The sequence below is a fragment of the Myotis myotis genome, unplaced genomic scaffold (genome assembly GCF_014108235.1).
Source record: "Myotis myotis isolate mMyoMyo1 unplaced genomic scaffold, mMyoMyo1.p scaffold_m19_p_7, whole genome shotgun sequence".
Taxonomy (NCBI): domain Eukaryota; kingdom Metazoa; phylum Chordata; class Mammalia; order Chiroptera; family Vespertilionidae; genus Myotis; species Myotis myotis.
In genome coordinates this window covers 52,660,639-52,683,995 of record NW_023416379.1, presented here as the reverse complement: position 1 = coordinate 52,683,995, position 23,357 = coordinate 52,660,639, and the positions used below count along the sequence as shown (strand labels likewise).

The 23,357-nt window shown below is 47.6% G+C and overlaps 1 protein-coding gene across 6 annotated transcripts in view; it reads left to right on the top strand.

The window, feature by feature from the left end:
• ANKRD6 (ankyrin repeat domain 6) overlaps positions 1-19,397 on the top strand; it is a 156,077-nt gene extending 136,680 nt beyond the window's left edge. For 3 of the 6 annotated variants that reach the window (XM_036317722.1, XM_036317723.1, XM_036317720.1), the window contains 11 exons: positions 2,141-2,239; positions 3,618-3,716; positions 5,582-5,680; positions 6,888-6,965; positions 11,029-11,133; positions 12,263-12,397; positions 12,720-12,905; positions 13,373-13,525; positions 15,933-16,046; positions 16,748-16,865; positions 18,006-19,397. In XM_036317722.1, coding sequence (XP_036173615.1) covers positions 2,141-2,239; positions 3,618-3,716; positions 5,582-5,680; positions 6,888-6,965; positions 11,029-11,133; positions 12,263-12,397; positions 12,720-12,905; positions 13,373-13,525; positions 15,933-16,046; positions 16,748-16,865; positions 18,006-18,577 — 1,758 coding nt within the window. In that variant the 3' untranslated portion in view covers positions 18,578-19,397. The remainder of the gene's footprint in view (positions 1-2,140; positions 2,240-3,617; positions 3,717-5,581; positions 5,681-6,887; positions 6,966-11,028; positions 11,134-12,262; positions 12,398-12,719; positions 12,906-13,372; positions 13,526-15,932; positions 16,047-16,747; positions 16,866-18,005) is intronic. The other 3 variants (XM_036317724.1, XM_036317721.1, XM_036317726.1) reach the window with 2 other exon arrangements.
• Positions 19,398-23,357: the final 3,960 nt, after the last annotated feature.

Below are 23,357 nucleotides of genomic sequence, written 5' to 3'. Positions count from 1 at the left end.
TTTCTGCCTGGCTTATTTCACTTAGCATAAGGTCCTCTGGTTCATCCACGTTGTCACAAACGACAGGATTTTTCTTTTTAAAGACGGAATCATATTCCATCGCATAAGAAGTGTGCTTCTTCCTCAGCGAGCTTCGCAGCCCTGACTGGGGGATCTGTCTTATTCCTTAGAGTGGGAAAATGTCTGACAGTATGTCTCCTGGGTCACATTTTTCAATAGTAGGTTTTGAGGTATAATTCATGTACAGTAAAGTTCATCTTTCTTAGGTGTGCTGTCCTGTGAATTTAGATAAATGTGTACAGTTGTGTAACCACCACCACAACCAAGGTAGAGAATCGCCCCCAAAAGTTCCTTTGTTCCCTTTAGTGACAATCCCCCACTCACCCACCCCCTCCCAGCTCCTGGCTACCACCAATTTGTTTGCCTTTCGCAGAAGGTGATCTAAATGGAATCACGATACGCAGCCTTTGTGTCTGGCTTTTCTCACTTAGTGTACTGTTTTTAAGACTCTAACGTGTGCTTACATGGGTGATTAGTTCATTCGTTTTGATTGCTGAGCAATATTCCATTGCATGAATGTACCATATTTTGTTTATGCTTAACTTTGGTTTTTCATTTTCTTGATCCAAATGCTTTTCAGCATAATTGATATTTTCTCACTGGCAAAATACAGTGGGGCCTTGACTTAAAAGAGGGAAAAGAAAAAACAACCACAAAAAATAAAAAAGTGAATCTACCCTGATGGCAGGGCCTGGGTGACCAGCTGTTCCCGTTTGCCCTGCTGAGGGGTTTCCCAGAATGCTTGGCTTTCAGTGCTAAAACCTGAGCGCCAGGCTCCACCCCCAGGCAGAGTGAATCAGAGTCCCTAGACCTGCAGCTGTGCAGCATTAGTGCCGGCTGCCAGGGGATTCGTATGGGCTGCAAAGGGTTGATGGCCGTTATGCTCACTAAACCCTCAGGCTGTCAACGCCTCTGGTTTCCTGGAGGCAACAGTGAGGAAGAAACCTACCTGGGCGGTTAGAGGTGAGGTTAGGAGAGGGAAGGTAAGTGAACTGGCAGCAGACAGTTTTCCTCTGTTCTTTTTTTTATTTTTAATAACTCACTTCTCTTTCCAAAAGGTAAGGAAATAACATCCCTGAGTGTGGGCAGACAGTGCACTGTGGTCCAGAAGGAGTAAACTAGGTGAGGGAAGAGCCATCCACAGGCAGGGTAGAAGCTTAGAGGCCACACAGCTGCAGCCCGACCCGGCTTATAAGTTCGGCAGGACAGACACTATGTCTTTAACCCCCTGAGCGTTCCAGGGCTCGCTCAGACCACCCCCAGAGCTCTCCCCTCGCTGCCTGCTTATTTGGTTACTTTTCTACGGGTAGCAGCAGCCTTACAGGCCCTACTCCCATAGCCTCACAGAGTTCTGTTTGTGACTTCTTTCTGCCAGGTCGCTGGGGCATCATTCTGACCTGGGCTGTCATTTCGATGAGGCATGTTGAAGGTAGAGGGGCCCTATCCGTATGCTAGGTGACAGGCGCAGTTGTGTTGCCTGTTATGTGGGGATCTTTTCCATAGTTCAAATTTTGTTTCAAGGAAAATACGAGAATGGACGATTTGAAAAAGGCTACAGTATAATCTTAGGTACCGTTAGCCTGCACGTAGGATGTGGCCTGTTTTGCCCTCTCTGCCTTCATTGGCAGTGTTGTAGCCACAGCTTTTATCCGTGTTGCAGTCTTCTCTAAAAGGAACGTACCACAGGCATGCGCACAGCATTTTACCGTTAAGGAAATCCCCTCCTGGGCCCCGAGTCCATCCTCACAGCCTCAGCATAATGGGTCACGCTGCATTTTACAGGTAAGGCATTCAAGGCTGAGGCTATTAAGAGCCTTGACCAGTGCCTGTCAACCTGTAAGAGGCAGAGCCAGGCCTTGGGACCACGGTTTTATGACAGATGTGACTCTCTCTCTCTTCCTGTTTGGGTTCCTAATTAAACGTTCTTGCCACTGAAACCCCTTCTGGGTCTGCCCGTTAGGAAGCAGCGAATGTGAGCTTTGACTTTCTCCTGTGTCGCCCCTCTGTAAGGTCTGCTCCGTGCGGGGCTGCGGAGCACCGAGTTGCTAACGTGTCCTCCCTTCTCTTGCCTCTCTCCAAGGCGGGGAACACGGCCCTGCACCTGGCCTGCCAGAACAGCCACTCCCAGAGCACGCGTGTCCTCCTGCTGGGCGGGTCCCGCGCCGACCTCAAAAATAACGTGGGTGAACAACACTGGCTTCTGTCCTGCTCGCTGTGTCCGTCACCTTAGAAAATAACCCTGAAAGCATTCTTGAGTGTTAACATCTAGAAAATAAAAATGAAAAGTGTCTGGGGGCTATCTATAAAGCATTCATTTTTTGGGTGATTTCCTAAAGGGCCATTTAGGAGCATGAGAGGAGGAATCAGGAGACTTGGAAACACTGCCTTTCCCCCATCCTTTTCACCTCACTCCTCGACCTCAAATGTTATATCATAAATGTTTTATCATTTCCTATAGTGTGTGCTGGTGAATGAATCTAGGAAACCGCAAAGTGTCTTAAGAAGGTCCCTGACCACAGTGTTTACTGTTAGCAAACACTGAATGATGTGTGCAGGGGAGGTCTCCTGATGCTACGTGCCCAGCGTCTACAAACCAGTGAGAGGCATCCTGGGAATGAGCTGGTGGTCAGTAGCCTGAGAGGTCACCTGGTGTCCCTCTCTCCGCAAAGAGCTGCCTTTCCTTTCTGAGTCCCAGGCCCCAGCCACTCGACGAGGGAACCTGACTGCGGCATCTCTTTAAGAAATGGCCTTAGTTGGGGGCAGACACATCGAAGGTGCTTCTCAGAATGCCCCGCACCTCGGCTGTGAGCTTCGCTCCTTCTTAATCTGGGGAGAAAGCTATGCTGCATGGTCGCCATCGCTAGACAGCACTGGAATAGAATGTGAGGAGAATGCTGCAGACTGTCACAACTTTGTCTCCAGTTTTGTTGTCTTTGGGGGCAGCTTGGCCTGTGACCACTAAGGAAAACCCTGACCCTGAGTCTTTCTGACTCCCTCTTTATGCCGTGCCAACTCCCCAGATTGCACTGCTCCATGTGGGATATTGGGGTCCGACTAAAATGGGATGGCGCTTGAATTTTTTAGAACACATGTGATCTTAAAATCCAGCCACTTGCCCTGCTGCCCTGTCCGTAGAGCCATGACAGGTCTCTGAAGGGGAAGGCTCGCTCCCAAAGCAGTGCTCGTGGTCTTCATTCCGTGTACTCCTGAGTCTGGGTTCTAGGAGACGGTGGGGTCAGTGGGTTCTTATCAGGTGCTGGGTAAGCAGAAGCTGTCTTGGCTATTGAGGAGGTCTCATGGGGAGCATGCACCCAGCGTCTGAAACCTGAAAGCAGAGAGGTGCGTGGAGGAAGACCAGCAGGGCTGCAGACAGCAGCAAGGGGCTGGGAGTCCTGGAGTGGAGCCTCCGTGGGTGAAAGAGATGCTTATCACTCAGGCCGACGCCCTCTAAAGAATATACGCTAGTCTGCCAGCTTTTAAATGCTCTTCCTTTTTACTTTCTCTGTCTTGTTTTGTAACCACTCAGACTGTGCTTAGAGTGTGATTTCTGTCCGCAGGCAGGCGACACCTGTTTGCACGTTGCCGCGCGCTATAATCACTTGTCCATCATTAAGCTCCTCCTCAGTGCTTTCTGTTCTGTCCATGAAAAGAACCAGGTCAGTGCATGTGCCCTCCCCATGGCTGCCCGGCCCCCTTCCCATAAGGCTAACTGACAGGTGTATCAGCCCAGACGGGAGCAGGAGCTGCTGGGAGCCTCTCTCTGCCTGGCACTCAGGCAGTGCTGGCCTTCCAGCGGCCCTGGTGTATCTGGCCTCCTTATCATCCCAGTGCATACCACCACATTTGCATATTGAACGTCCCCTGGAGATCCCGGGGTGGGGGTTTGTTTTTAATGTGATTTTACAAAGGAAACCGGCAAGAATGTGGCTCAGTCAGATGCAAGGGAAAGGCATCTCGCGACTCGAGTTCTGTTCCTTGCGCTGCCACTTTACCAAGCTGATGGAGCTGCTGGTTTCTGTGAATTTGGGCACATGACCTATTTCTGTGCCATACAGGGGGGGTTTGAAATAAAGCTGTGATTATCACAGTGTTCCTGGAAATGTGCTTGACTTTCAGTAGTTATTTAGATTGTTTTTAAACAATTGATATTTATTGATACCTGAGCGATGCCTTGTTTGGCTTTTCTGAGTTTGGGTACATATATCTGAAATTTAAAACATAGATCATTATTCAGATTGAATAAACCCAGCTGTGGTGGTTTCTAACCCTGGCTGCACATAAGAATCAGCAGGAATTAAAAACACCAATGCTGAATTCCACCCCAGCTTAAATGTTCAGAATATCCAGGTAATGGGATTTTTAAAGAGCTCCTGGCCTGGGTGTGCAGATAGGACTGAGACCACTGACCTGGCTCAATAGCCAAGTCATCATTCTACAGCCTCCTGGGGGATTCTGGTTCATCAGATTACCCTACACAGCCCCCACTAACCGGTGCTTCTCAGCCATAGTGTGTGTTTCAGTCACCTGGGAGCTTTGAAAAATCACCAGGCCCAACACCCCCTCCCCCCGCCCGCCCCAGACCTTCCACCAGAATGTCTGGTCTGGGGCGGGACCCAGGCATCAGTAGTTTTTAAAGCTCCCTGCCTGATTCCAGTGAGCAGCCAAGATTGGAAACCACGGCTGCACAGCTCCCCGCCCCCAGCACACAGCTAAGTGACTCAGCAATGAAATGAGTCCCCCAGCACACACTGGGGAAGAAGGCCATGGGTGACTGAATGATCATACTGTCAGGAAAAACGCATCAGAGTGCTCCACCTGATCACCTGATGGCGGAGAACGAATTACTCTACTTCTCCCACGTTTGACTGGCTTATTTATATTATTCTGTCTGAAGTTAAAAAAAACCAGCATCTGCATTTAGAATTGACTCACCACGCTGCATTTGTCCAAATCCTCCTTTCATAGTTGATTGTCTGAAAACATTTTTTTCTTTTGTAAAGAAAATATGAACTTACAGGCTATTTGGTGAGAAATTGGAAACAGCTGGTGTTCCCGTGCACACTGGTTCTCAGCAAAGAGCACCGTGAGCCTGCAAGTGATTCCCAGCCGCCCCGCACATCCTCATTCTAGCACTCAGAAACCAAGGGTTCTCTGCTCTCTCCCCTGCCTGGGCAGTGGGACATGGCCCAGGCTCCAGGATGGCCCCCCTGCCGGCCCCTGGCTACCTGCCATCCTGCCTTAGTGTAGGATCCAGGTCTGACCATTCTCAACAACCCAGCCCAGCATTACTTTACCTGTGATTTCTGGCATCTCCAGTCAAAAAGGAGTGTGATCATTGTGCATAGCTCATTTAGTTCAACGAACTTTAGAGAGATCCACATAACACTTGAGCAAAGGCCGCCCTCTCAGTCAAATTGTAGATTGACTTTGAAAAGCCACCAGCAGGGCATGGGATGAAAGCTGGAGGGCTGTGGGCCATGACCAGATAGGGTTTAGCAAACTTTCTTCTGATTAATTTCAGGCCGGAGACACAGCGCTTCATGTTGCTGCTTCCCTAAATCATAAGAAGGTGGTTAAAATCTTACTGGAAGCGGGAGCAGATGTAACCATTGTTAATAATGTAAGTCGAGTTGCAGCAATGGTTTCTAAAGCCCTTTCCACCCCTTTGCAGAATGGGCATGTTGTTGCTACCTCACCTCCTACAGACTCCGAGGGCACATAGCCTCACCAGCTTCTCTCTGGAAGAATGTAGGGTTCCAAAAGCCATAACCCTTGGGGCCCTCAGGTGGACTTGGGAGCCTCTTGAGTTTAGCTGCCCCATGAGTTGACAAGCCCTGAGGACTCATCTTTAGATTCCTGGCTGACGTGAGCACACCCTGGCGTGAAAAGGTCAGGGATGTCTAAGTAAAGGGATGTTAACTGTTTACAGGTGTGGTCCTCAAGAAAATGGCCATATGGTCATCAGATTAATCATCCTCACAACTTCTAACTCCTTTTTCTCCAAAATTGCCTTATCTCACTCCTTTCTCGGTATCTCCCTCCCTCTGCCCTTCCTCTACCACCCTCCTCTCCTCTCTCCCAGATCCTGTGGCAGCCACCAGCTCAGGCGCCTGTTTTTCCAGGCTGCTCTGTGGTCTGTGCCCTCCTGAATCAGACTCGAGGGGCCAGAACAGTTGTGTGAGTGTCTGGAAGTCAAGGGGGTTGAAGCCAGTGAAGGCTCCTGTGGGTAGTTTCCCCTCCCTCCTCACAGTTCTGGTACCTTATGGGCGGTACCTTATGGTACCTCTCCCCTGATGCCGTGAACACCTTCCCCAGGCTTGGAATCCCACCGTTATCAACTCTCGGTGTTTGGCTTACCCGCCCTAGAGCCTCCATTATGGCCAGAGCTTCCTCATTTGTTTTCGAAATCCAGTTCCTGAGACTCTGGCTGGGCCCTCACCTGCCCGTCCAGGTGTCTTCTTTCCTGTTCTCCAGGGACATGTCATTGCTTGGCTGGATTTTATGATCCTTTGAGTTTCCTCAACTGAAATCTTCCACCTTGGCCCTGTCTGCTTTTCACCTTCCAGAAAGCATTCCAAGGCGGGCAGTGCCCCTGACCCTTGCCTCCTGGAGCACTCACTGCCCATTGGGTCAGCACTTACCCTCTCTTGCTGCGGCCTCAGGTGGAACTTGGTTCCCGTGTTGGGAGGAGGCTCAAGAGCAGGACCATGTCATATGTGTGTTTCGGTGCTGGTGTGACTGAGTGCAGGGTTGCTGTCCCAGGTGGGCTACATGCGTGCGGGGTTGGTGGCCAGTGCTCACTTGTCCTCCCCTGTGCCCTTCCTCAGGCAGGCCAGACCCCGCTGGAGACCGCCCGCTACCACAATAATCCAGAAGTTGCTCTTCTCCTCACTAAAGCTCCCCAGGTAGGACTTCCTGCATTTTCTGCTGTATGGATTATGTGGGGCTACAAAGTCCCTGGGAGTCTCTGGTTGCAATGTACTGAATGAAGCCAATTCAAACGGACTTAAACAGGGGCTCACTAACCAGGCCGTGGGAAACGTGAGGACCCAGGTGGGCCTCCAGGGTAACCGGCACCAGGACTTCAGGCCCAGCAGGCTGTTCTTCATGGATGGGCATGACTTTGTCTCCACTGGCTTCCTGGATTATAACTCCCTGGGCACTCAGCCAGGAAAAAGTTCCAGTTTAAAACATTGCCGGAGAGCTTGGGGCAAGTAGCCTGAGCAAGTGTGGCAGGGGCTTTAGGAAGATGGCCACATCCATGGGACCATGTGGTCCAGGGGCGTTTTCTAGAGAGAAGTGGGAGGAGGGGCCCATTCTGAGCAGACAAGCAGCAAATGTCTACTTAGAGCAGCGGTTCTCAACCTGTGGGTCGCGACCCCTTTGGCGGTCGAACGACCCTTTCACAGGGGTCGCCTAAGACCATCCTGCATATCAGATATTTACATTATGATTCATAACAGTAGCAACATTACAGTTATGAAGTAGCAACGAAAATAATTGTATGGTTGAGTCACAACATGAGGAACTGTATTTAAAGGGCCAGAAGGTTGAGAACCACTGACTTAGAGGCAGTTAAGTACGGTATCATTTTCTTTTTATCAAAGAGTGGTATTTTGGTAATCAGTCAATTAAAAAAAAAGATGACATCATTTGAGTTGAGGTTGAAATTATTTAAGTAATAAAGAAATTTTATAGTGATAATTTATAAGCGAGCCATAATTTCAGCACCCCGAAATAACTTTTGTTTCTTCATATTACCTTCCCCTGACACGTAATTTTTACATAATTGTGCCTACAATGTATGCGCCTTTTGTAGTGTGCCCTCTATTCTAACGGTAATAGGAAAATGGTCTGCAGTCAGCACACTTATTCATCTTAATGGAGGCACAGTATTATTTTTTATTGCTGTCTCTGTTTTGTTAAACCATTTCCTTAACATAGGACATGTAGGTTATTTCCCAGTTGGAGCTATTCTGTGTTACAGTATAGTAAACACTGATTTCCTTCCCACCGTATTCTGACTGCTGCTGCAAGAAGGTACGTGTCAGGGAGCCGAGGAGGGCCTGGACACCAGCCGGCTGCCTCGTGGCTCAGTCCCGGCCAGCCCAGGGTTCCGCACGGCCCTGTTGCATTTAAGTTTTAAAAACATGCCTGGTAGAAGCAGCTTCTGGAATTGGCTAATGCTTTTGTCTTTTGCAAAGTGGATCACCCTCTTGTGGGTGGAGTTGGTCCTTCTCAGTGGTCCCTGGAGGTGCACAGAGCCCCAGGCAGGTGCAAGTCAGTGCTCCTTGCGAAAAGGCTGCGCTTCTCTCTAGTTATTTACGAAGAATTCGTCAGTGGAGTCAGTTCGTGAACCCTGGACTGATTCCACTGACTAAAAAGCACAAGGAGCTACGTGCTTTTCATCACAATTATCAGAATTCATCACAATTATCTGGCATTTCCATGTTTGGCAATTTGATGGACAGCCAGCGTGTGGCTCAGCCCCCTGAAGTTCATCAAGTTTTGTGGGTGGCTGATCCCAGGCCCACACAGACTGATGGGCCTTTGACCAGCTGTTCTTCCAGAGCCCAAGGACCTTCACCCGCAGACAGTTTTCATGTGCAGTTCTCCGTTAGTGTTTCCAGTTAAAAACGACTCACGCGCCCAGCCGGCGTGGCTCGGTGGTTGAGTGTTGTCCTATGAACCAGGAGGTCACGGTTTGATTCCTGGTCAGGGCACATGCCCGGGCTGTAGGCTCGATCCCCAGTGTGAGGCATGCAGGAATATATTTACAAAACAAAACAAAAAAATGGCTTAAGCAAGTTTTTCCACGCCCACATTGAATAGCATATAGGATGACATCTTTTGAAAGTTTATTTTATATAATTGTACATGCTAAACCCTATTCTCAACACAAAGAAGGAACTTTGGAATATGCATAAAATTATATGCCTGCTGTTCTGTTGTTACAGAAATAGCCTTCCTGTTTGTTTTGTCTGAAATAAGAAATCCCTGTGCCTTGGTGCCTTAGTCGGCCATGGATTTTGATGGTTCACAGCCGAACCAAGGATGTTTCTTTCCAAGCCTTTAGATCAATATTCCCTGATTTCTGTGAATTGGGAAAAGATTGATATTTCATTTGGTGGATACATGATTTTTCAATGGCTGGTAACATGGCCTATGGAGGGATTTTTTCTGGTGATTATTTTTAGCTTGGGTGACCTCTGAGTGTCACTTCTCATTTTTGATTGACATGATTCAATAGTGCTTTTGAGAGTGAACTTCAGGCAGAACCTAGTACTGTATCCTGTTGTAAGTGTCCATTAAATGAGTCGCTTCCTTTTTATCAGACTCAGCTTTTAATTAGTTTAAACTTAGCTTTAGAAATGGCTCAGGACAGTGGTTCTCAGACTTTTGCTTTAAGGACCCTTTTAAAATATTTTGGAGGCAACAAGGAGCTTTGTTTATGTAAATTTTATTCATCAGTAGTTATCATAATTCAAATTAAACTTGAGAAATATTAAAGGTGTTTATTAATTTACAAATTAGAAGTCCATTTTGTGTTAGTAGAAATAGAATTATCTTGTGAAAAAAATTTCTTTCAGAAAAATTGAGAAGAGCAGCATTGTTTTACATTTGTGCAGATCTCCTCACGGTCCATCTTACTTAGAAGGTAGCAGCGTTCATTGATTTCTGCCCGCTGACTGCTGCATGACCACATATGCAGCCCCTGGTAAATCCCTGTGCACCCTGGAGAGAATGAGAGTGAAAAGGGCCACATCATCTTCATATTAGAAAAAGTTTTAATCCCATGGCCCAGGGGGTGCCTAGACTTTCAGAATGCTGGCTCATCGGGTGAGAAGAGGGTTTAAAAATGAGGTTTATCTGCAGGCAGATATTGTCAGGGGTTTTCCCTTTATGTGATACCCACTGCCCGTAAAGGTTCTTTTTGTTGTCATGGTGTCACTTGAACATATGAACAGAACAAAGTCTAAAACTGAGATGAAAAATACTTTGGGGAACTTCAGAGAGCCCTGTCTGTTTATATAAGAGAACAATAACATGTTTATTGCAGAAAGACAGTGTGACCTTGAAAAGTGTTTCCACCTTCTGGACCTCCTTGGTGAAAGGAGGTGAACCCTGGAAGTGGGAGTAGGGGCTGGCGGAAGGGCGTGGGGCTGGGCCAGAGCTGGTCTCCATCTGTACTCTGGTTAAGCATCCTCTGGGCATGGAGGCAGCCGACAGTGACTGAGGGTCCGAGGTGCGCCAGCCATCTCCTTGGTCTTGGTTAATCCCAGTAACTCTTCCTGTGTTTACATTTGAGAAGATAGAGCACAGAGGTGTCAGATAACTTGCCCAGAGACTCTACAGCTGCTGGGTACCATCCCTGGGCCTGTCGGACTCCATGTACCTGCCTGTGTCCATTCCCCCTCTCTAAGGGGTCGACCAAACGCTTCCTTTTGGGGAAGAGGTTCCTGCCTCATGGTGGATACCATGGGTCATAGATGTATCTCAATATTATTTAATCAAATACATGACTTGGATATGGTTTGACCAAGAGAAAATCTGATGGGTAGTTTGGGTCCAGTGTACCAAGCTAGTGAGTGAGGCTGTGCCAGCCTAGGACTGCTGCACTGCACAGTTCCAGGGGGCACCACTCATATCCCCGTCTCTTGCCTGTGTGAGTGGTGCTCTCTGGAGGTTGGCAGTGCACAGCCTGCACACCGACGTGGTGGCCCTGGCCTGGCACACAAATGCCTGTTACTGTCATCGACTGGAAGCTGCTTGAGGGCAGGGACTGTGTCCAGCTCTGGGTCTGTAAAGCGCCCAGCAGGAGGCGTTGCAGGAGGTCTGAGGTGGTCGATGTGAACGCTTGGTCTCCCTGTTGGGCTGGAAGTTCCTGTAGTCAGAGCGCCAGGTCCCAGGAGAATCCTCTCTCGCCTGTGCTGCACCAGTTGTAATGATGCCTCTTGCCTCCTTCAGGTCTTGCGCTTCAGTCGTGGGCGAAGTCTGAGGAAAAAGAGAGAGAGGCTCAAGGAAGAGAGGAGAGCTCAGTCTGTGCCAAGAGATGAGGTGGCACAAAGCAAGGTGGGGGTAGCCCTCCCGCCCTCCCCAGCTCCAGCTGCTCTCGGGGTGGGAACTGCCGACCCCGGGTTCATCTGGCGGCTGCCATGTCTTCTGGTCTCTTCCTTTCGCTGGGGTCCCTCAGACTATTGCCAGTCTGTTTCCTTGGCTTCGCGTCCTCCACTCCTCCTGGATTTCCTGCGTGTGTGCTGCCCATACTTCCCAGCACCGTCATATGCTGGTCACTAGCCCGTGTGTCTGTGGCCTTGCGCTACCTTGTGGCCAGCACTGCCTCTCTGTCACTGCGCCCGTAGTCATGTGGAGAAGGGCTTTTCTGAGTGTGGGGCCTCCCCTCAGAGCCGCTTGATCAGAAACTCTGGCTGGGGCCCAGCAATCTGTTTGAACAGTCCTCCCGGGGGCTCTGATGTGATCGCATTTTGAGAACCACTGGCAAAGGCTGCTTCCTCTCTGTCCGCTTAGGCAGTGGGCTGAGGCTGTGCAAATTAGAAAAAGATGCTCTCTGGGCAGCAGGGACGCATATGGTGACTAGGGTCTGAGTTGGATTTCAGTTCCCAGTGCCCACTTACCCCCTTGCCAGGTGCCCGTGTGCAGCTCGCACTATTATACACAGCAGCCCTGGACTGGGCCACTCCCAGTAGGAAGACTAGGAGAGAGAGAGAACTTGGGGCACATAAAGTTTTATACCAAGTACTCATTCTTCTCCTATTTTGGTTGTAAATATTACTTTATAAAGTTCTCACAAGGACCAGAAACATGTTTTTTCCATTTCAGAGGGTTCTCTCTGCTATGATTTGAGGATCCACGTGCAAAGAATGGGGGTGGTGTTTTGTTGAGATGTAAAAGAACAGAAATCTCCAATGCTGAGATTCTTGAAGTTCACGTTGAATCAGGTCTGAGAGTGTTTAGTTTGACACCCAACAAATAAAGTAAAAGCCAAACGTTCAACTGCCTGGGAAAAGCGCACGTGGCCAGTTAAGACCACCAAGCAGTGCCCTGTGTCTGAAATTTGTCATCGGCAAAGGTTCCCATGGGTCCTGTGGTGGATGGAGTCTTGCAAACAGAATTTTACAGCATTATTGAAAAAAGCCAAGGGGGCGAGTAGAACCTGTGTCTGGGCTCTTTTTCTCTGTAGGGAAGTGTCTCGGCAGGAGACACCCCTAGCAGTGACCAGGCTGCACCCAGAAAAGAAGAGGCCAGAGAAGATTTCCTGTCGGCCTCCCCAGAGCCCCGAGCAAAGGACAACAGGAGGAGAAAGTCAAGGCCCAAGGTCAGGAGGCACGTGAAAGCCGCCCAGAGATGGCTGGGAGCCGGTGACCGAGGGCCCTGGGACAGCCTCATGCCCAACGGCCAAAAGGCGCCTTCCCTCGCTGGCTGGTTTGGAGCCAGAGCACAGACAGTAAATCTGGTTAGCGGCAGGCACAGGTTAGCTGGCTGATGCGTTTCTTTGGAATGTGGTGCTTGAAGTAGAACGCCAGGAGATGAAGCCGGGGGGGTTCTCTGCCCAAAAGTGGGTGAGACGGAGCCGCGGGCCAGGGGTCCGTCTTGCGGTTGTCACAGTGTTGAGGGTGCTGTCTCTTCCTCTCCCACAGGTGTCAGCATTTTCCGACCCCACCCCACCTGCAGACCAGCAGCCTGGACACCAGAAGAATTTACATGTTCATAATCACCCGAAAAAGAAGCCCAGGCATCGATGTTCACCCCCACCCCCTCCCCATGAGTTCAGAGCGTACCAGCTCTACACGCTGTACCGGGGCAAGGACGGGAAAGTGATGCAGGTACCTGCCGAGCCCCGTCGGACGTGGGACCACAGCCTGCAGCAGGGTGCCTGTCGAGCACCATATCTGGGGGCTGATGTCCACTTTAGGCATTGTCTTAAGTGGGTATGAGCTTTAAGGAGAAGGCAGGTGGCCCGCCCCGCCTAAACAGTGAGACCCTCCTGCTGCTTGGGCCCAGGCCGACAGGGGTGGTCACAGATCTTTCTGCGCTTTCCCTCGGTGACTAGATAATCTTGAGGGCCCAGAGGATAAAAGCAGCCTGGGGCTCCGTTACCCCCTCTGATTCTTCCTGGGGCCTCCTGGACACAACGCTGGGCCTGCGGGACCTTCCACAGTAAGGACAGGGCTGAGCCTGTCTCCATCTCGGCACCCCCTGCTGTGCTGGCTGGCACATGATGGGCACTCAGACCTCAGTTTTGGAAGGATTCAGATGAGTTGGATCGATTCCTTTTTTGTTTCCCTCTTAGGCACCAATCAATGGCTGTCGATGTGAACCCCTAATCAACAAGCTGGAGAATCAGTTGGAGGCGACTGTGGAGGAGATCAAAGCGGAGCTGGGATCGGTTCAGGATAAGATGAATACAAAGCTGGGGCACATGGAGAGTAAGACCCAGCACCAGGTAAGTGAGCACCCGGCCTCCTCGTGCACGGGGTTCTGGTGAAAACGTGATGGGAGACACCTGGGCAGACCTCCTGTTCTGCAAACTGCCCTGAGCATGTGGGTGGGCTGACAGGAAGGGGCCTGCCTATGTGATTTTGTTGAAGCCTGCTTATTTAAACTTTTAAAGAACATGTTTATGCTTCTGTTTATAAAAGTAATATATACCTGCTAGTGGGCCTGGTGCACGAAATTCGTGCTCATTAAAAGGGAATTAATTAGAGGAAATATTTTAATATTGCTATTTGCCCTTTCTCTATACTAGAAGTGTCCGGCCAGCCCCACCCTCAATGGGCGACACCAAGACCCGTACAGCCCCACCCCTGTCAAGCCCCGCCAGGTGGGGGACGTAGCCTCATGTCCTGGAGCCTCATGTCCTGGAGCCAGGGCGGGGGGGGCGTGGCCTCAGAGGGGCATAGCCTCAGGTCCCCTGGGCCCGGCGCTGGGGTGGGGACTCGAGTCTCACGCAAGTCCCCGACGCTGCAAGTCCCCACCCACCCACGCCTGCTGCATACGCAGCCTCCTGCTAATCGGTCATTACGCGTGAGGGTGTCAAAACCATAAGCATATTAGCTCTTTATTATATAGATATCAGCCCAGGATCCAGTGAATCTTTTGTGCATTTGTGTTATCTCTGGGGTCTCTTTTACTGTAGAACAGTTCCTGATTCTTTTTTTCAGCTCCACCCTCCCCCTCCCCCGCATAATACTAACTTTTTAAAGAGTCCAGGCCAATCTATAATAATAAAAGCATACTATTCTAATTAGACCGGACAGCTGAACGACCTTCTGGATGTCATTCCGGACATCCTTCTGGACGAAGTCACGGCAGTGGGGGGCCGAGGCAGAGGCAGTTAGGGGCAATCAGGCAGGCAGGCAAGTAGTTAGGGGCGATCAGGCAGGCAGGTGAGCAGTTAGGGGCGATCAGGCAGACAGGCAAGTGGATAGGGGCAAGCAGGCAGACAGGTGAGTGGTTAGGAGCCAGCGGTCCCAGATTGCAAGAGGGATGTACGACTGCCAGTTTAGGCCCGATCACACAGGGTCCTGGATTGCGAGAGGGTGCAGGCTGGGCTGAGGAACCACACACCCCAACCGCCCCATGCACAGATTTCGTGCACCGGGCCTCTAGTCCTATATAATATCCTATATACTAAAAGCCTAATATGCTAAGTGTCTGGTTGGCCTGTCGGCCATTCAGCCAATCAAAGTGTAATATGCTAATGAATGCTAAGGCTGCTCAGCCACTCTATGACATGCACTGACCACCAGGGGGCAGACAGTCAACCGGTAGGTTAGCTTGCTGCTGGGGTCCGGCCAATTGGGCCAGACACGCCCTGGAGCCCTTCCTCAGTCCCTCCCCAGCCCCGATTGTGCACCGGTGAGGTCCCTTGGCCTGGCCTGTGCCCTCTTGCAATCCAGGACCCCTCGGGGGATGTCGGAGAGCCAGTTTTGGCCTGATCCCGTAGGCCAGGCTGAAGGACCCTAACCTGTCAAAGAAGGGAAGGTTCAGCCCTCCTGGCCCCTAGGGCCCTGTGGGAAGTGTCAGGATGAAGAGGGGACCCAGAGGGTATGTGATTGAGAGGTGGTGACAGTCATTTCTTCTCTGATCAGTCCCATTGAATGAACTCCCTCCACAGCCTTCCTCACACTCGCTTTGGCCATATTTAGTGAAGCACCAGGAGGATTTGTGCACTGGCTGGATAAATGCCCTGAGCACCCAGCTGCTTTCACTGCCTCTTAGGCAGCCACTACCATTTCAAAGGGGGAGAATAGCCCTCGCTGGGTTGACTTGGTGGATAGAGCATCGGCCTGTGGACTGAAGGGTCCCAGGTTCGATTCAAGTCAAGGGCACATGCCTGGGTGCAGGCTCCATCCCCATTATGGGGCTTGCTGGAGGCAGCCAATCAATGATTCCCCCTCTCATCATTGATGTTTCTATCTCTCCCTCTCCCTTCCTCTCTGAAATAAATAAAAATATATTTTTAAAAAATAAAAGGGGGAGAATAGCTCCATACTTTAAGAAATAATTTTTCTTTTCGATCATAGTCACAGAAACACTGTTCTGAGAAATATAGAAATTCTTTTACCTACAAGGTCTTTATTGGCTTAAACTTTATAATTACTGTACATTCATAATCTCTTAAACCCCTTAGGGACTTTAACAGGCGAGAAAAAGAAACATTGGCGACATGGAATCCTGACTGGAATTCCGAAAAGTGAGAGTTCCGTGAATACTGCTTGGAAATGGAATAGAATGAGGGTGGGGGTTTGCTTGCCTTCTCTCTGGTCCCTGTTTGGTACCCCAGGTCCCCTACTCAGGGGTCCATCCTTAGGTCATCTCAGCCATGCACTCTGCCCATTGAATCCTAGATGCGTGTTCTGGACAAGCTGATGGTCGAGCGACTCTCAGCTGAGAGGACAGAGTGCCTGAGCCGCCTGCAGCAGCACTCGGACACAGAGAAGCTTGAGGGCGAGAAACGCCAGGTGAAAACCAGTACCTGTCAGTCCTTACCTGGTGGTTTACCACACTTCTCCTTGGAATGAAAAGACGGAGGCCTATCATTGAAAGCTCAGAGGCTGGGGTCCCCTAAAAGGGTTTGCAGCACATAGCACGTCATTTGCATCACTTTGCGATGAAGTCAATAGGAAGGGACCTGCCGTTTAGTTCGTGTTTGTTGCTGAATATGCCGGCAACAGGTGGGGACTGAAAAGTTCCTAGAACATGCTGGGGGAACTGTGACGTCTGCCCCGAAGCATGTCTGTGTGTGGTGTGTTCATTGGGCCATTCCTCTATTGAACAAGATCTGGTTCCTGCCCTCGAGTGTGTGGTCTACTCGGGACAATAGACCTAAAATGAGCACTTGTGGTGTCTGAGAGCCCGTGCTCCTAAGCAGGCAGAACTGCTTAATTGGGAAGACGTGGGAAGCTTTGGGTGTTTGAGTTGAAGGTGGCTCTAAGTCACTTAATGAGGATTACAGACACTGTCAGCCTGGGTGTTGGGTGAATCCTGGTCTATAGAGGGCAAGCAAAGAGGTTGTGTGTGGCCTGTGGGAGGGGGGTTACCCACAGGGTTGAGGCTTGTCAAGATGGTATTCCCAACTATTATAGTTTAAAAGTCCATTCTTGATGCTTTATTCATTAACCATGGATTAAATTCACCTGAGTATTTTGTGGGTGCTTTTCAGATGTCCTTGGTGGATGAATTAAAAACCTGGTGCATGTTGAAGATTCAGAATCTGGAACTGAAGCTTTCAGGAGACTCTAGGGCTAAATCCACGCCATCTACGTGTGAGTCCTCCACAGGTAACCCTCATGCAGAGAGAGAGCCCTTCCACCCAAAGGTGATGAAAACCCCTAAATCTTGTTCTCTCCTGCATCCTAAGGCGGCCCATAGGATAGGGCTGTGGAAAACTGGATTGCAGAGCAACCTGTAGGGGCAAGGACAGGCTTTCTCACTGCTGTATACCAGGTCCTGTGCAGCAGTAAAGCTCTCTCATCTAAGTGGATGAGAGAATAAAGGAATGAAGGAATAAAAGAATTGTTTTGATCATTGATAGCAAGTGCTTCAGGTACAGTGTTGATGGTGTAGAATGGACCCCGTCCTGAGGGATGATGAGTGGACATCTGTCTCCTCAGCAGCTGCCCTGGTACCTCTTCCCCCTCTTCTCCTTTGTGATTGGCCTTTTACCTTCGTCCAACTCTGTGAAACCTCGTTGAGTGCACATCATGTATTAAAGCTGCCTCAGGTGCTAGGTCAGAGATGCTTCTGCAAAGCATCGTTACATTGGCCACAGAGATTACCCACAGTGATAGCTTTAAGGACATTCAGAGACTTCGAAATTAGGCTTCCAGGGGGGTTTTGGTATGTTGAGTGTCTTATGTTACCACAGGCCATCTCTGGGACTGTGGTTTTATCTTCTTTATGCTCATGACAATGGCGAAAACCCTTGGCAGATGTTTCATGCGAGGACTAGTTCTGGAGCTTGGTGTGGAGCTCTGAGAACGGGGGATGGGACCGCCTTTCCCAATTGGAGCTTCGCTCAGGGAACCAGTTCCTGGGGCTGTGGTGTGGAAAGGGATACTCATTCTCATTGGTAAATGCCCAGGTATGTTTTGAGACACTTGGTGAGCTGTGCCATCCTTGGCCGTCAGGAAATGGTGCCCGGAGCCTTCCAGAGCGGGTTGAGACAGGCTAAAGGAAAGGCCAGCACCTTTTTTGGCTTAGATGCCACCAGCATGGCTAACACAGTATCCATGAAAGCCTGACAAGCCAGATGGTCATCAGGAGAGAAGGGGCAGGAAGGCAGAGCAGCAGCTGCACGCTGGTTGGGGAGTGGGAAGGCTGGCGGTCTGCAGGGCTCTCAGGGCTCCCAGAGGCCGACCTACAGCCATGTGACTGTGCCTGTGGCTTCGCTCTGACTTGTCTTTTCCTTCCCAAACCAGCTGTGGATCCATCAGTGGTGACAGCAGGTCCAGTCGCAGCTTCTGACACTTCCCCTCGGGTGGTCAGGCCCAAGGAAAAGGGACTCGGCTCCACGGCCGCCCACAGGCTCCAGCAGGAGCTGTCCTCCTCCGACTGCACAGGCTCCCGACTGAGGAGTGTCAAGGTCCAGACAGCCTTGCTGCCCTTAAAAGAGGCAGCCAGATGTGATCAGCAGGCTGGGCCCTGTGTCCACAGAGGCACCCAAACCAAGAAGTCTGGGAAAAGTGGGCAGACGAGGCATCGAGCCCAGCCACCAGCACCCAGCACCACCTGCGGGCAGCCACCACCAGCTACAGGCAGCGAGCAGACTGCCTCTCACATTCGAGACACCTCCCAAGCTCTGGAGATCACCCAGTATTTTTTTGAGGCTGTTGCTACCCAGATGGAGAAGTGGTATGAAAGAAAGATTGAAGAAGCACGAAGCCAAGCCAGTCAGAAAGCCCAGCAAGACAAGGCCACCCTGAAGGAACATATCAAAAGTTTAGAAGAGGAACTTGCTAAACTAAGGACGAAGGTGCAGAAGGAAAATTAGGGCCTGGGAAGTGGCTCAATAGGGCCTGGGAAGTGGCTCAAGAAAGGATCCTTGAGGATTTCTGGTATAGCAACTGCAGAATAGCTGTGCCCCAAGTGTCAATTAGAGTGCACATAGCAGACTTGCCTTTAAAAAACATCACTAGTTTCTAAAATGTGCCAGACACACATGTTTCCTATGCCCTGAAGTTATGAAGACGACAACAATTAAACTGAAACCAGGGAAAGCTTGTTTAGTTTCAGGTTTCATTACAAACTTAAAACTTCAGCCCAGGTTCATCTGAAGTTCAAAAGCTCAGATTAAGCGAACCACCTAGATACTCAATGATGTGTAAACCTAAACCCTAAAATTCAGGATGTACAAAATAATAAAAATCAAAAGCAAGAAAAAAAAAAGTTAATCCCTTGTGAACTTAAATCAAGTCATCATTCATGTAAACACACCTGCTGTGCCTAGACAAGAGTGTCTTTCCGTAAGAGCTGTAACGGCGATGCGCTAACGCCTCCCTCAAATGCAGAATTCTCAGAGTGCTGACACTCTAACCAGGTGAAAATTTATCACACAGAGTCTGAGGAGAAAGAGATTTTCATAATGTCACAAGATCCAGTATAACTTAAAAGAAAATGTTTTAAAAAGTCAGAGTGTGTTTAAAAAATGAGTCATTGGATAATAGCACTGGAATGTTTGTTAATAATGAGCACAGATGAGAAAGATTCAAACCATTTGATCACAGTTTCTATATTTTCAGCCAAAATATAGAAATACTATATTTTGTTAATCCTTGTGATTTTTAAAGCAGATTAATGGGGGGGTGGGGGTGGGGGAAGTCACGTAACAATTACCTGAAACTTCAATAACCTATTGATAATCAAACCCATTTACCTTAGAGTACCTTCCTGAATTTGAGTTTATGCATCTGTATTTTATAAAGAAACGAGGCTATTTCTTGAAAGTATTTCATTTTTAATTGAGTTCTGTCATTAAAACACCCCAAAAGCTTTTGCACTGCTTCGCAGTGACTGTGCTGAGTCAGACCCCAGCATTCCCCAGCCTCGGGGGCCCTGAGGGTTTTGCTCTGCTCTGTAGAATATACAAAGTTACAAAAGTAGCTCTGTGTGTTGAATCTTTCAATTTAATCATCTTCAGACTTCTTGTCCCTTGGAATGTGGGATTATATTCATCTCCTTAAAATTCCATGTATGCATAGAAACCTCAGTTCTATTTCTATAAACACAGGAACTGAGTAACTATTGTCTGTAATTTTGAATAAAATGTTGCTTATTGAGCCAAAGAGAAAAGAATGACTTCTTGACATGGAAATACTCAGAAAAAACAAGGTATGTTTTTAGCCCCTTTGTGGGGTTTTTGCCTGCCACACTCACCGTTGTTTTTGTTGTTCTTGATAGTGACGGTGTGGATATAAACATTCCTCATAAATGTAGACGAATGGCAGCTTGGCCGAAGCTGGGTAGGGAATTCATGTGATGCTCTCAAGCTTCTTTTCACGCTCCTGAGCTTGTCTTGTTCCTCAGCTGCTGTGGAGGCAGACGGTCTTCCCAGAGGCGCTCTGGATTGCTTCCTCTTTTCGAGTTCTTGGTGCAGAATCACAGCGCTGGGTGGTAGCGCTAGGTGGCACCTTCGGACCACAGCCTGCTTTGGTGGGAAGTATTTTGATTACGTACCTCCTGCCCACCAGGAGCAGGCAGCTTCTTACTGTGAGCTGGCTATTTCCATCCAAGCCGCAGTTAGGGACGAGACCAGGGAGGAATGGGAAAGGTCAAATGTACCTCATCTGCAGAGGACACAGATCTTGTTTCTCAAAGATGGGAAAACCTGTAATAGAGGCTGGGAGACGGAACAGGCCATCAGCCTTCTAACCCAGAGATAGATGGCAGCCTCTCAAGACAAAGCAGTAGCTCTGATCACACCTGCGTTTGGTCTGTTTTTGTTCCTTATTGTCAAAAAACTCAGCTGTGGGTCCATGTGGTTTTTCTTATTTTTACCTTGTGCTATCTACTAAAATGAGCAAATGCCACAACAGTACTTTTCCAAAGAAGCAGAACTATTAACTATTTATAGCTGGTCATGTAGGTCGTGTTTCAGACTGAGGCTGGAACCTTCAGTGGCTGTGGGGAAAGTGATGTAAAACACATAAAAGTTATGCAGTATTGCAGTGTTGCTATTTTTTGCTGTTGTTCGTGCATTATTGCATTTGAGTGTAGTAATATTTGTGATAGACTGAATATTGGTTCTAATCTTACCTTTGACTTTGGGAGCCCAAAATAAAGGAAGTGATCTTTTCATGTTATACCCTCTTTTTTCAGTCAAGCATTGATGCTTGAGAGATATGTGGTCTTCTATTTAACATTTTTATCACCTTGAATTTCTGTTACTTCCAAGCATGAGACTTGGTTCTCAACACTATGGATACGAAACTCCTTATTTAAAACATGAAAGTGTGAATATTTAGCCTACATTTTCATTTGTGTAGCTAACCAAATTTTATGATTCCTGAAAGAGTGCCTTCACTCAACCACACTTCACCATGTTTCCATAAAAGTATAGTTTAAACACATCTGCTTTAAAGTAGAGATCAGGTGAACTGCATGAAAAAAATATTTTTAAAAAGCCTGTTGTAACATGGAAAGATTTCTCAGTGTGAGCTTAAACAAATGTTTTATTTAAACTGTTGACCTTTTGGAAAATACTGAACAAAGAAGAAGGATAACATTACTTGTCATTTTATGTAGACAAAGATAACATTTTTTTTTTTTTACTAACAAATAGTTCCTAAAAGCTAAGTATAATTCATCTTGTGATATAAAAGCCAATCAAGATTTAAAAGACAAGCCAGTTTTAAAAAGCTAATGACATTTTTAGAATACATCTTATGAATAAGAAAAAACATTAAAAATGTATTTTGTTATGTTTTTAAAGGGAAATATGCATTTCCTATATAGTAAGTCAAATATGACTATAAATGTAAATATATTAATTTAAATTAATACAAAAGCAAGACACAGTACAGCAAAGCACTTTTTTAATACAAAATAGAGTGGGTAAAGTGATTCACTCTGCTCAGTAAACAAATAATTAACTTAATTCTAGTATAATTTCTCAGCTGCCTGACTCAGGGAAGGAAGTAGCTCAAGGTGATTTCTACTTTGGCACAGAGTGACAATTTGCTTTGTATTCTGTTTGGATCTTATTCTACATAATCCTAATTTTGTTTTCAAAGTAGGTGTGAGCAGCTTCCTTTTGTTTTTATTTTACTAGCATTTTCCTTCCTTCATAAAAGAGAGATAATTTAGGTAAGTATGGGTCTCTGCCTCTCAGCTCTCCTGTGTCTGTTGGTATGACTGCAGTAATACCTATACCAGGAAATACATTCTGCTGTCCTCAACTTTTAAAGTCCTGTGACTCTGCAGGCACATTCATAGCATTGCCGTGTCAGGTTTCCAACCTGACACACTTAAAAGGGGGCAGTGACACCGGGCAGTCAATATGCTAAATAAGAAATAGCCTTAGCCACTTCTCATATGCTAGAAAGCTTTTGTATTAAAATTTTTTAATATAAAGATTTCTTCAAATACATAAGCTGAACATTCAAACTTCTTAAAATTAAACGTTAGGAACAAGACTTGCACATTCAAACAAGAGTGTAGTTTACAGGGAACATACCCAGGAAGGTAACTTGTCTTTATCAGAATACTGATAAAGATGATGAATAAAATGTACTTCACCAGCAGTTCTGTTCTGGCCAATATCTTTCTTAATGACCATCATTTCATATGTGAGAAGAAGTTGCTAAATAAATCTTAGGCTAAACAACAGACTTGACCTATAATTCAGGGGGAATATTCAAAGCATGTAAGTGAACTAAAAAAAATTAAACTGTTCTGTAGAAATGGAAGTAAAAGCTTGTCAGTTATAATAATCTTAGCTTCTGGAAGGTAAGAATTAAGTTTTGTGTTTTACCCAGTTTAAAAAACAAACAAGCTACAGGTTTGGTTTTCTTGAAGTCTTTGGTTTTTACATCTTGCAAATTCAAACCACAAATGCTCTTACATCTTCCATATACACCACTGCTGGGAAGAACAGCAAGTCACTGACTTCCTCACAACTTCAACGGATGGTTTTTAGCTTTTTGAGATTTTAGGTTTTCTAGGGACAGCCTATACTTGAGTATGTATGTCAATCATGCTACTCAAAGAATATTTTTAACGTGTTCTCTGTTCAGAAACTGTTCACAAATGCTTTTTTCATCAGATGGCTTTGCAGTAGGCTGGCCAATGCACATCTTTATAAAATCTAAAAATTGTCTCATGCAAGCATTTTGAATTAGCAGATTACCCTGTGGCAGAGTATTCAGACATATTTGGTCTTATGAGCTCTGAGGCTGTGGAACATGGAGGTGGACCCTGGCCGTGCAGGTCACTGACATGCCACCATCGGCTAGGCCCCTCCTCTGGCACAGTCCAATACTAAACACCATTTGTCTTTCTGCGTAATTTTCTCTGTATCTTTCAGGGGCTGGTCAGATTCTTGGATTAATTTTTTAGATCTGTTCTGTAGATGAACAGAGGAGTTCAGGCTGCAGGACTGCCGGTCCCAGCCTCTTACCACAAACTCACTTTGACTGTATTAACTGTTATACATTTGGTCTCTTTCAAAAGTGTTCTGAAGTCCATGTCTTTCTCTGATGTATTCTTTAAGCTCTTTGTTTTTTTTCCTGTCACTGGAGAACCTACTGCACTGAAGATCTTCCCTAATGATTCAT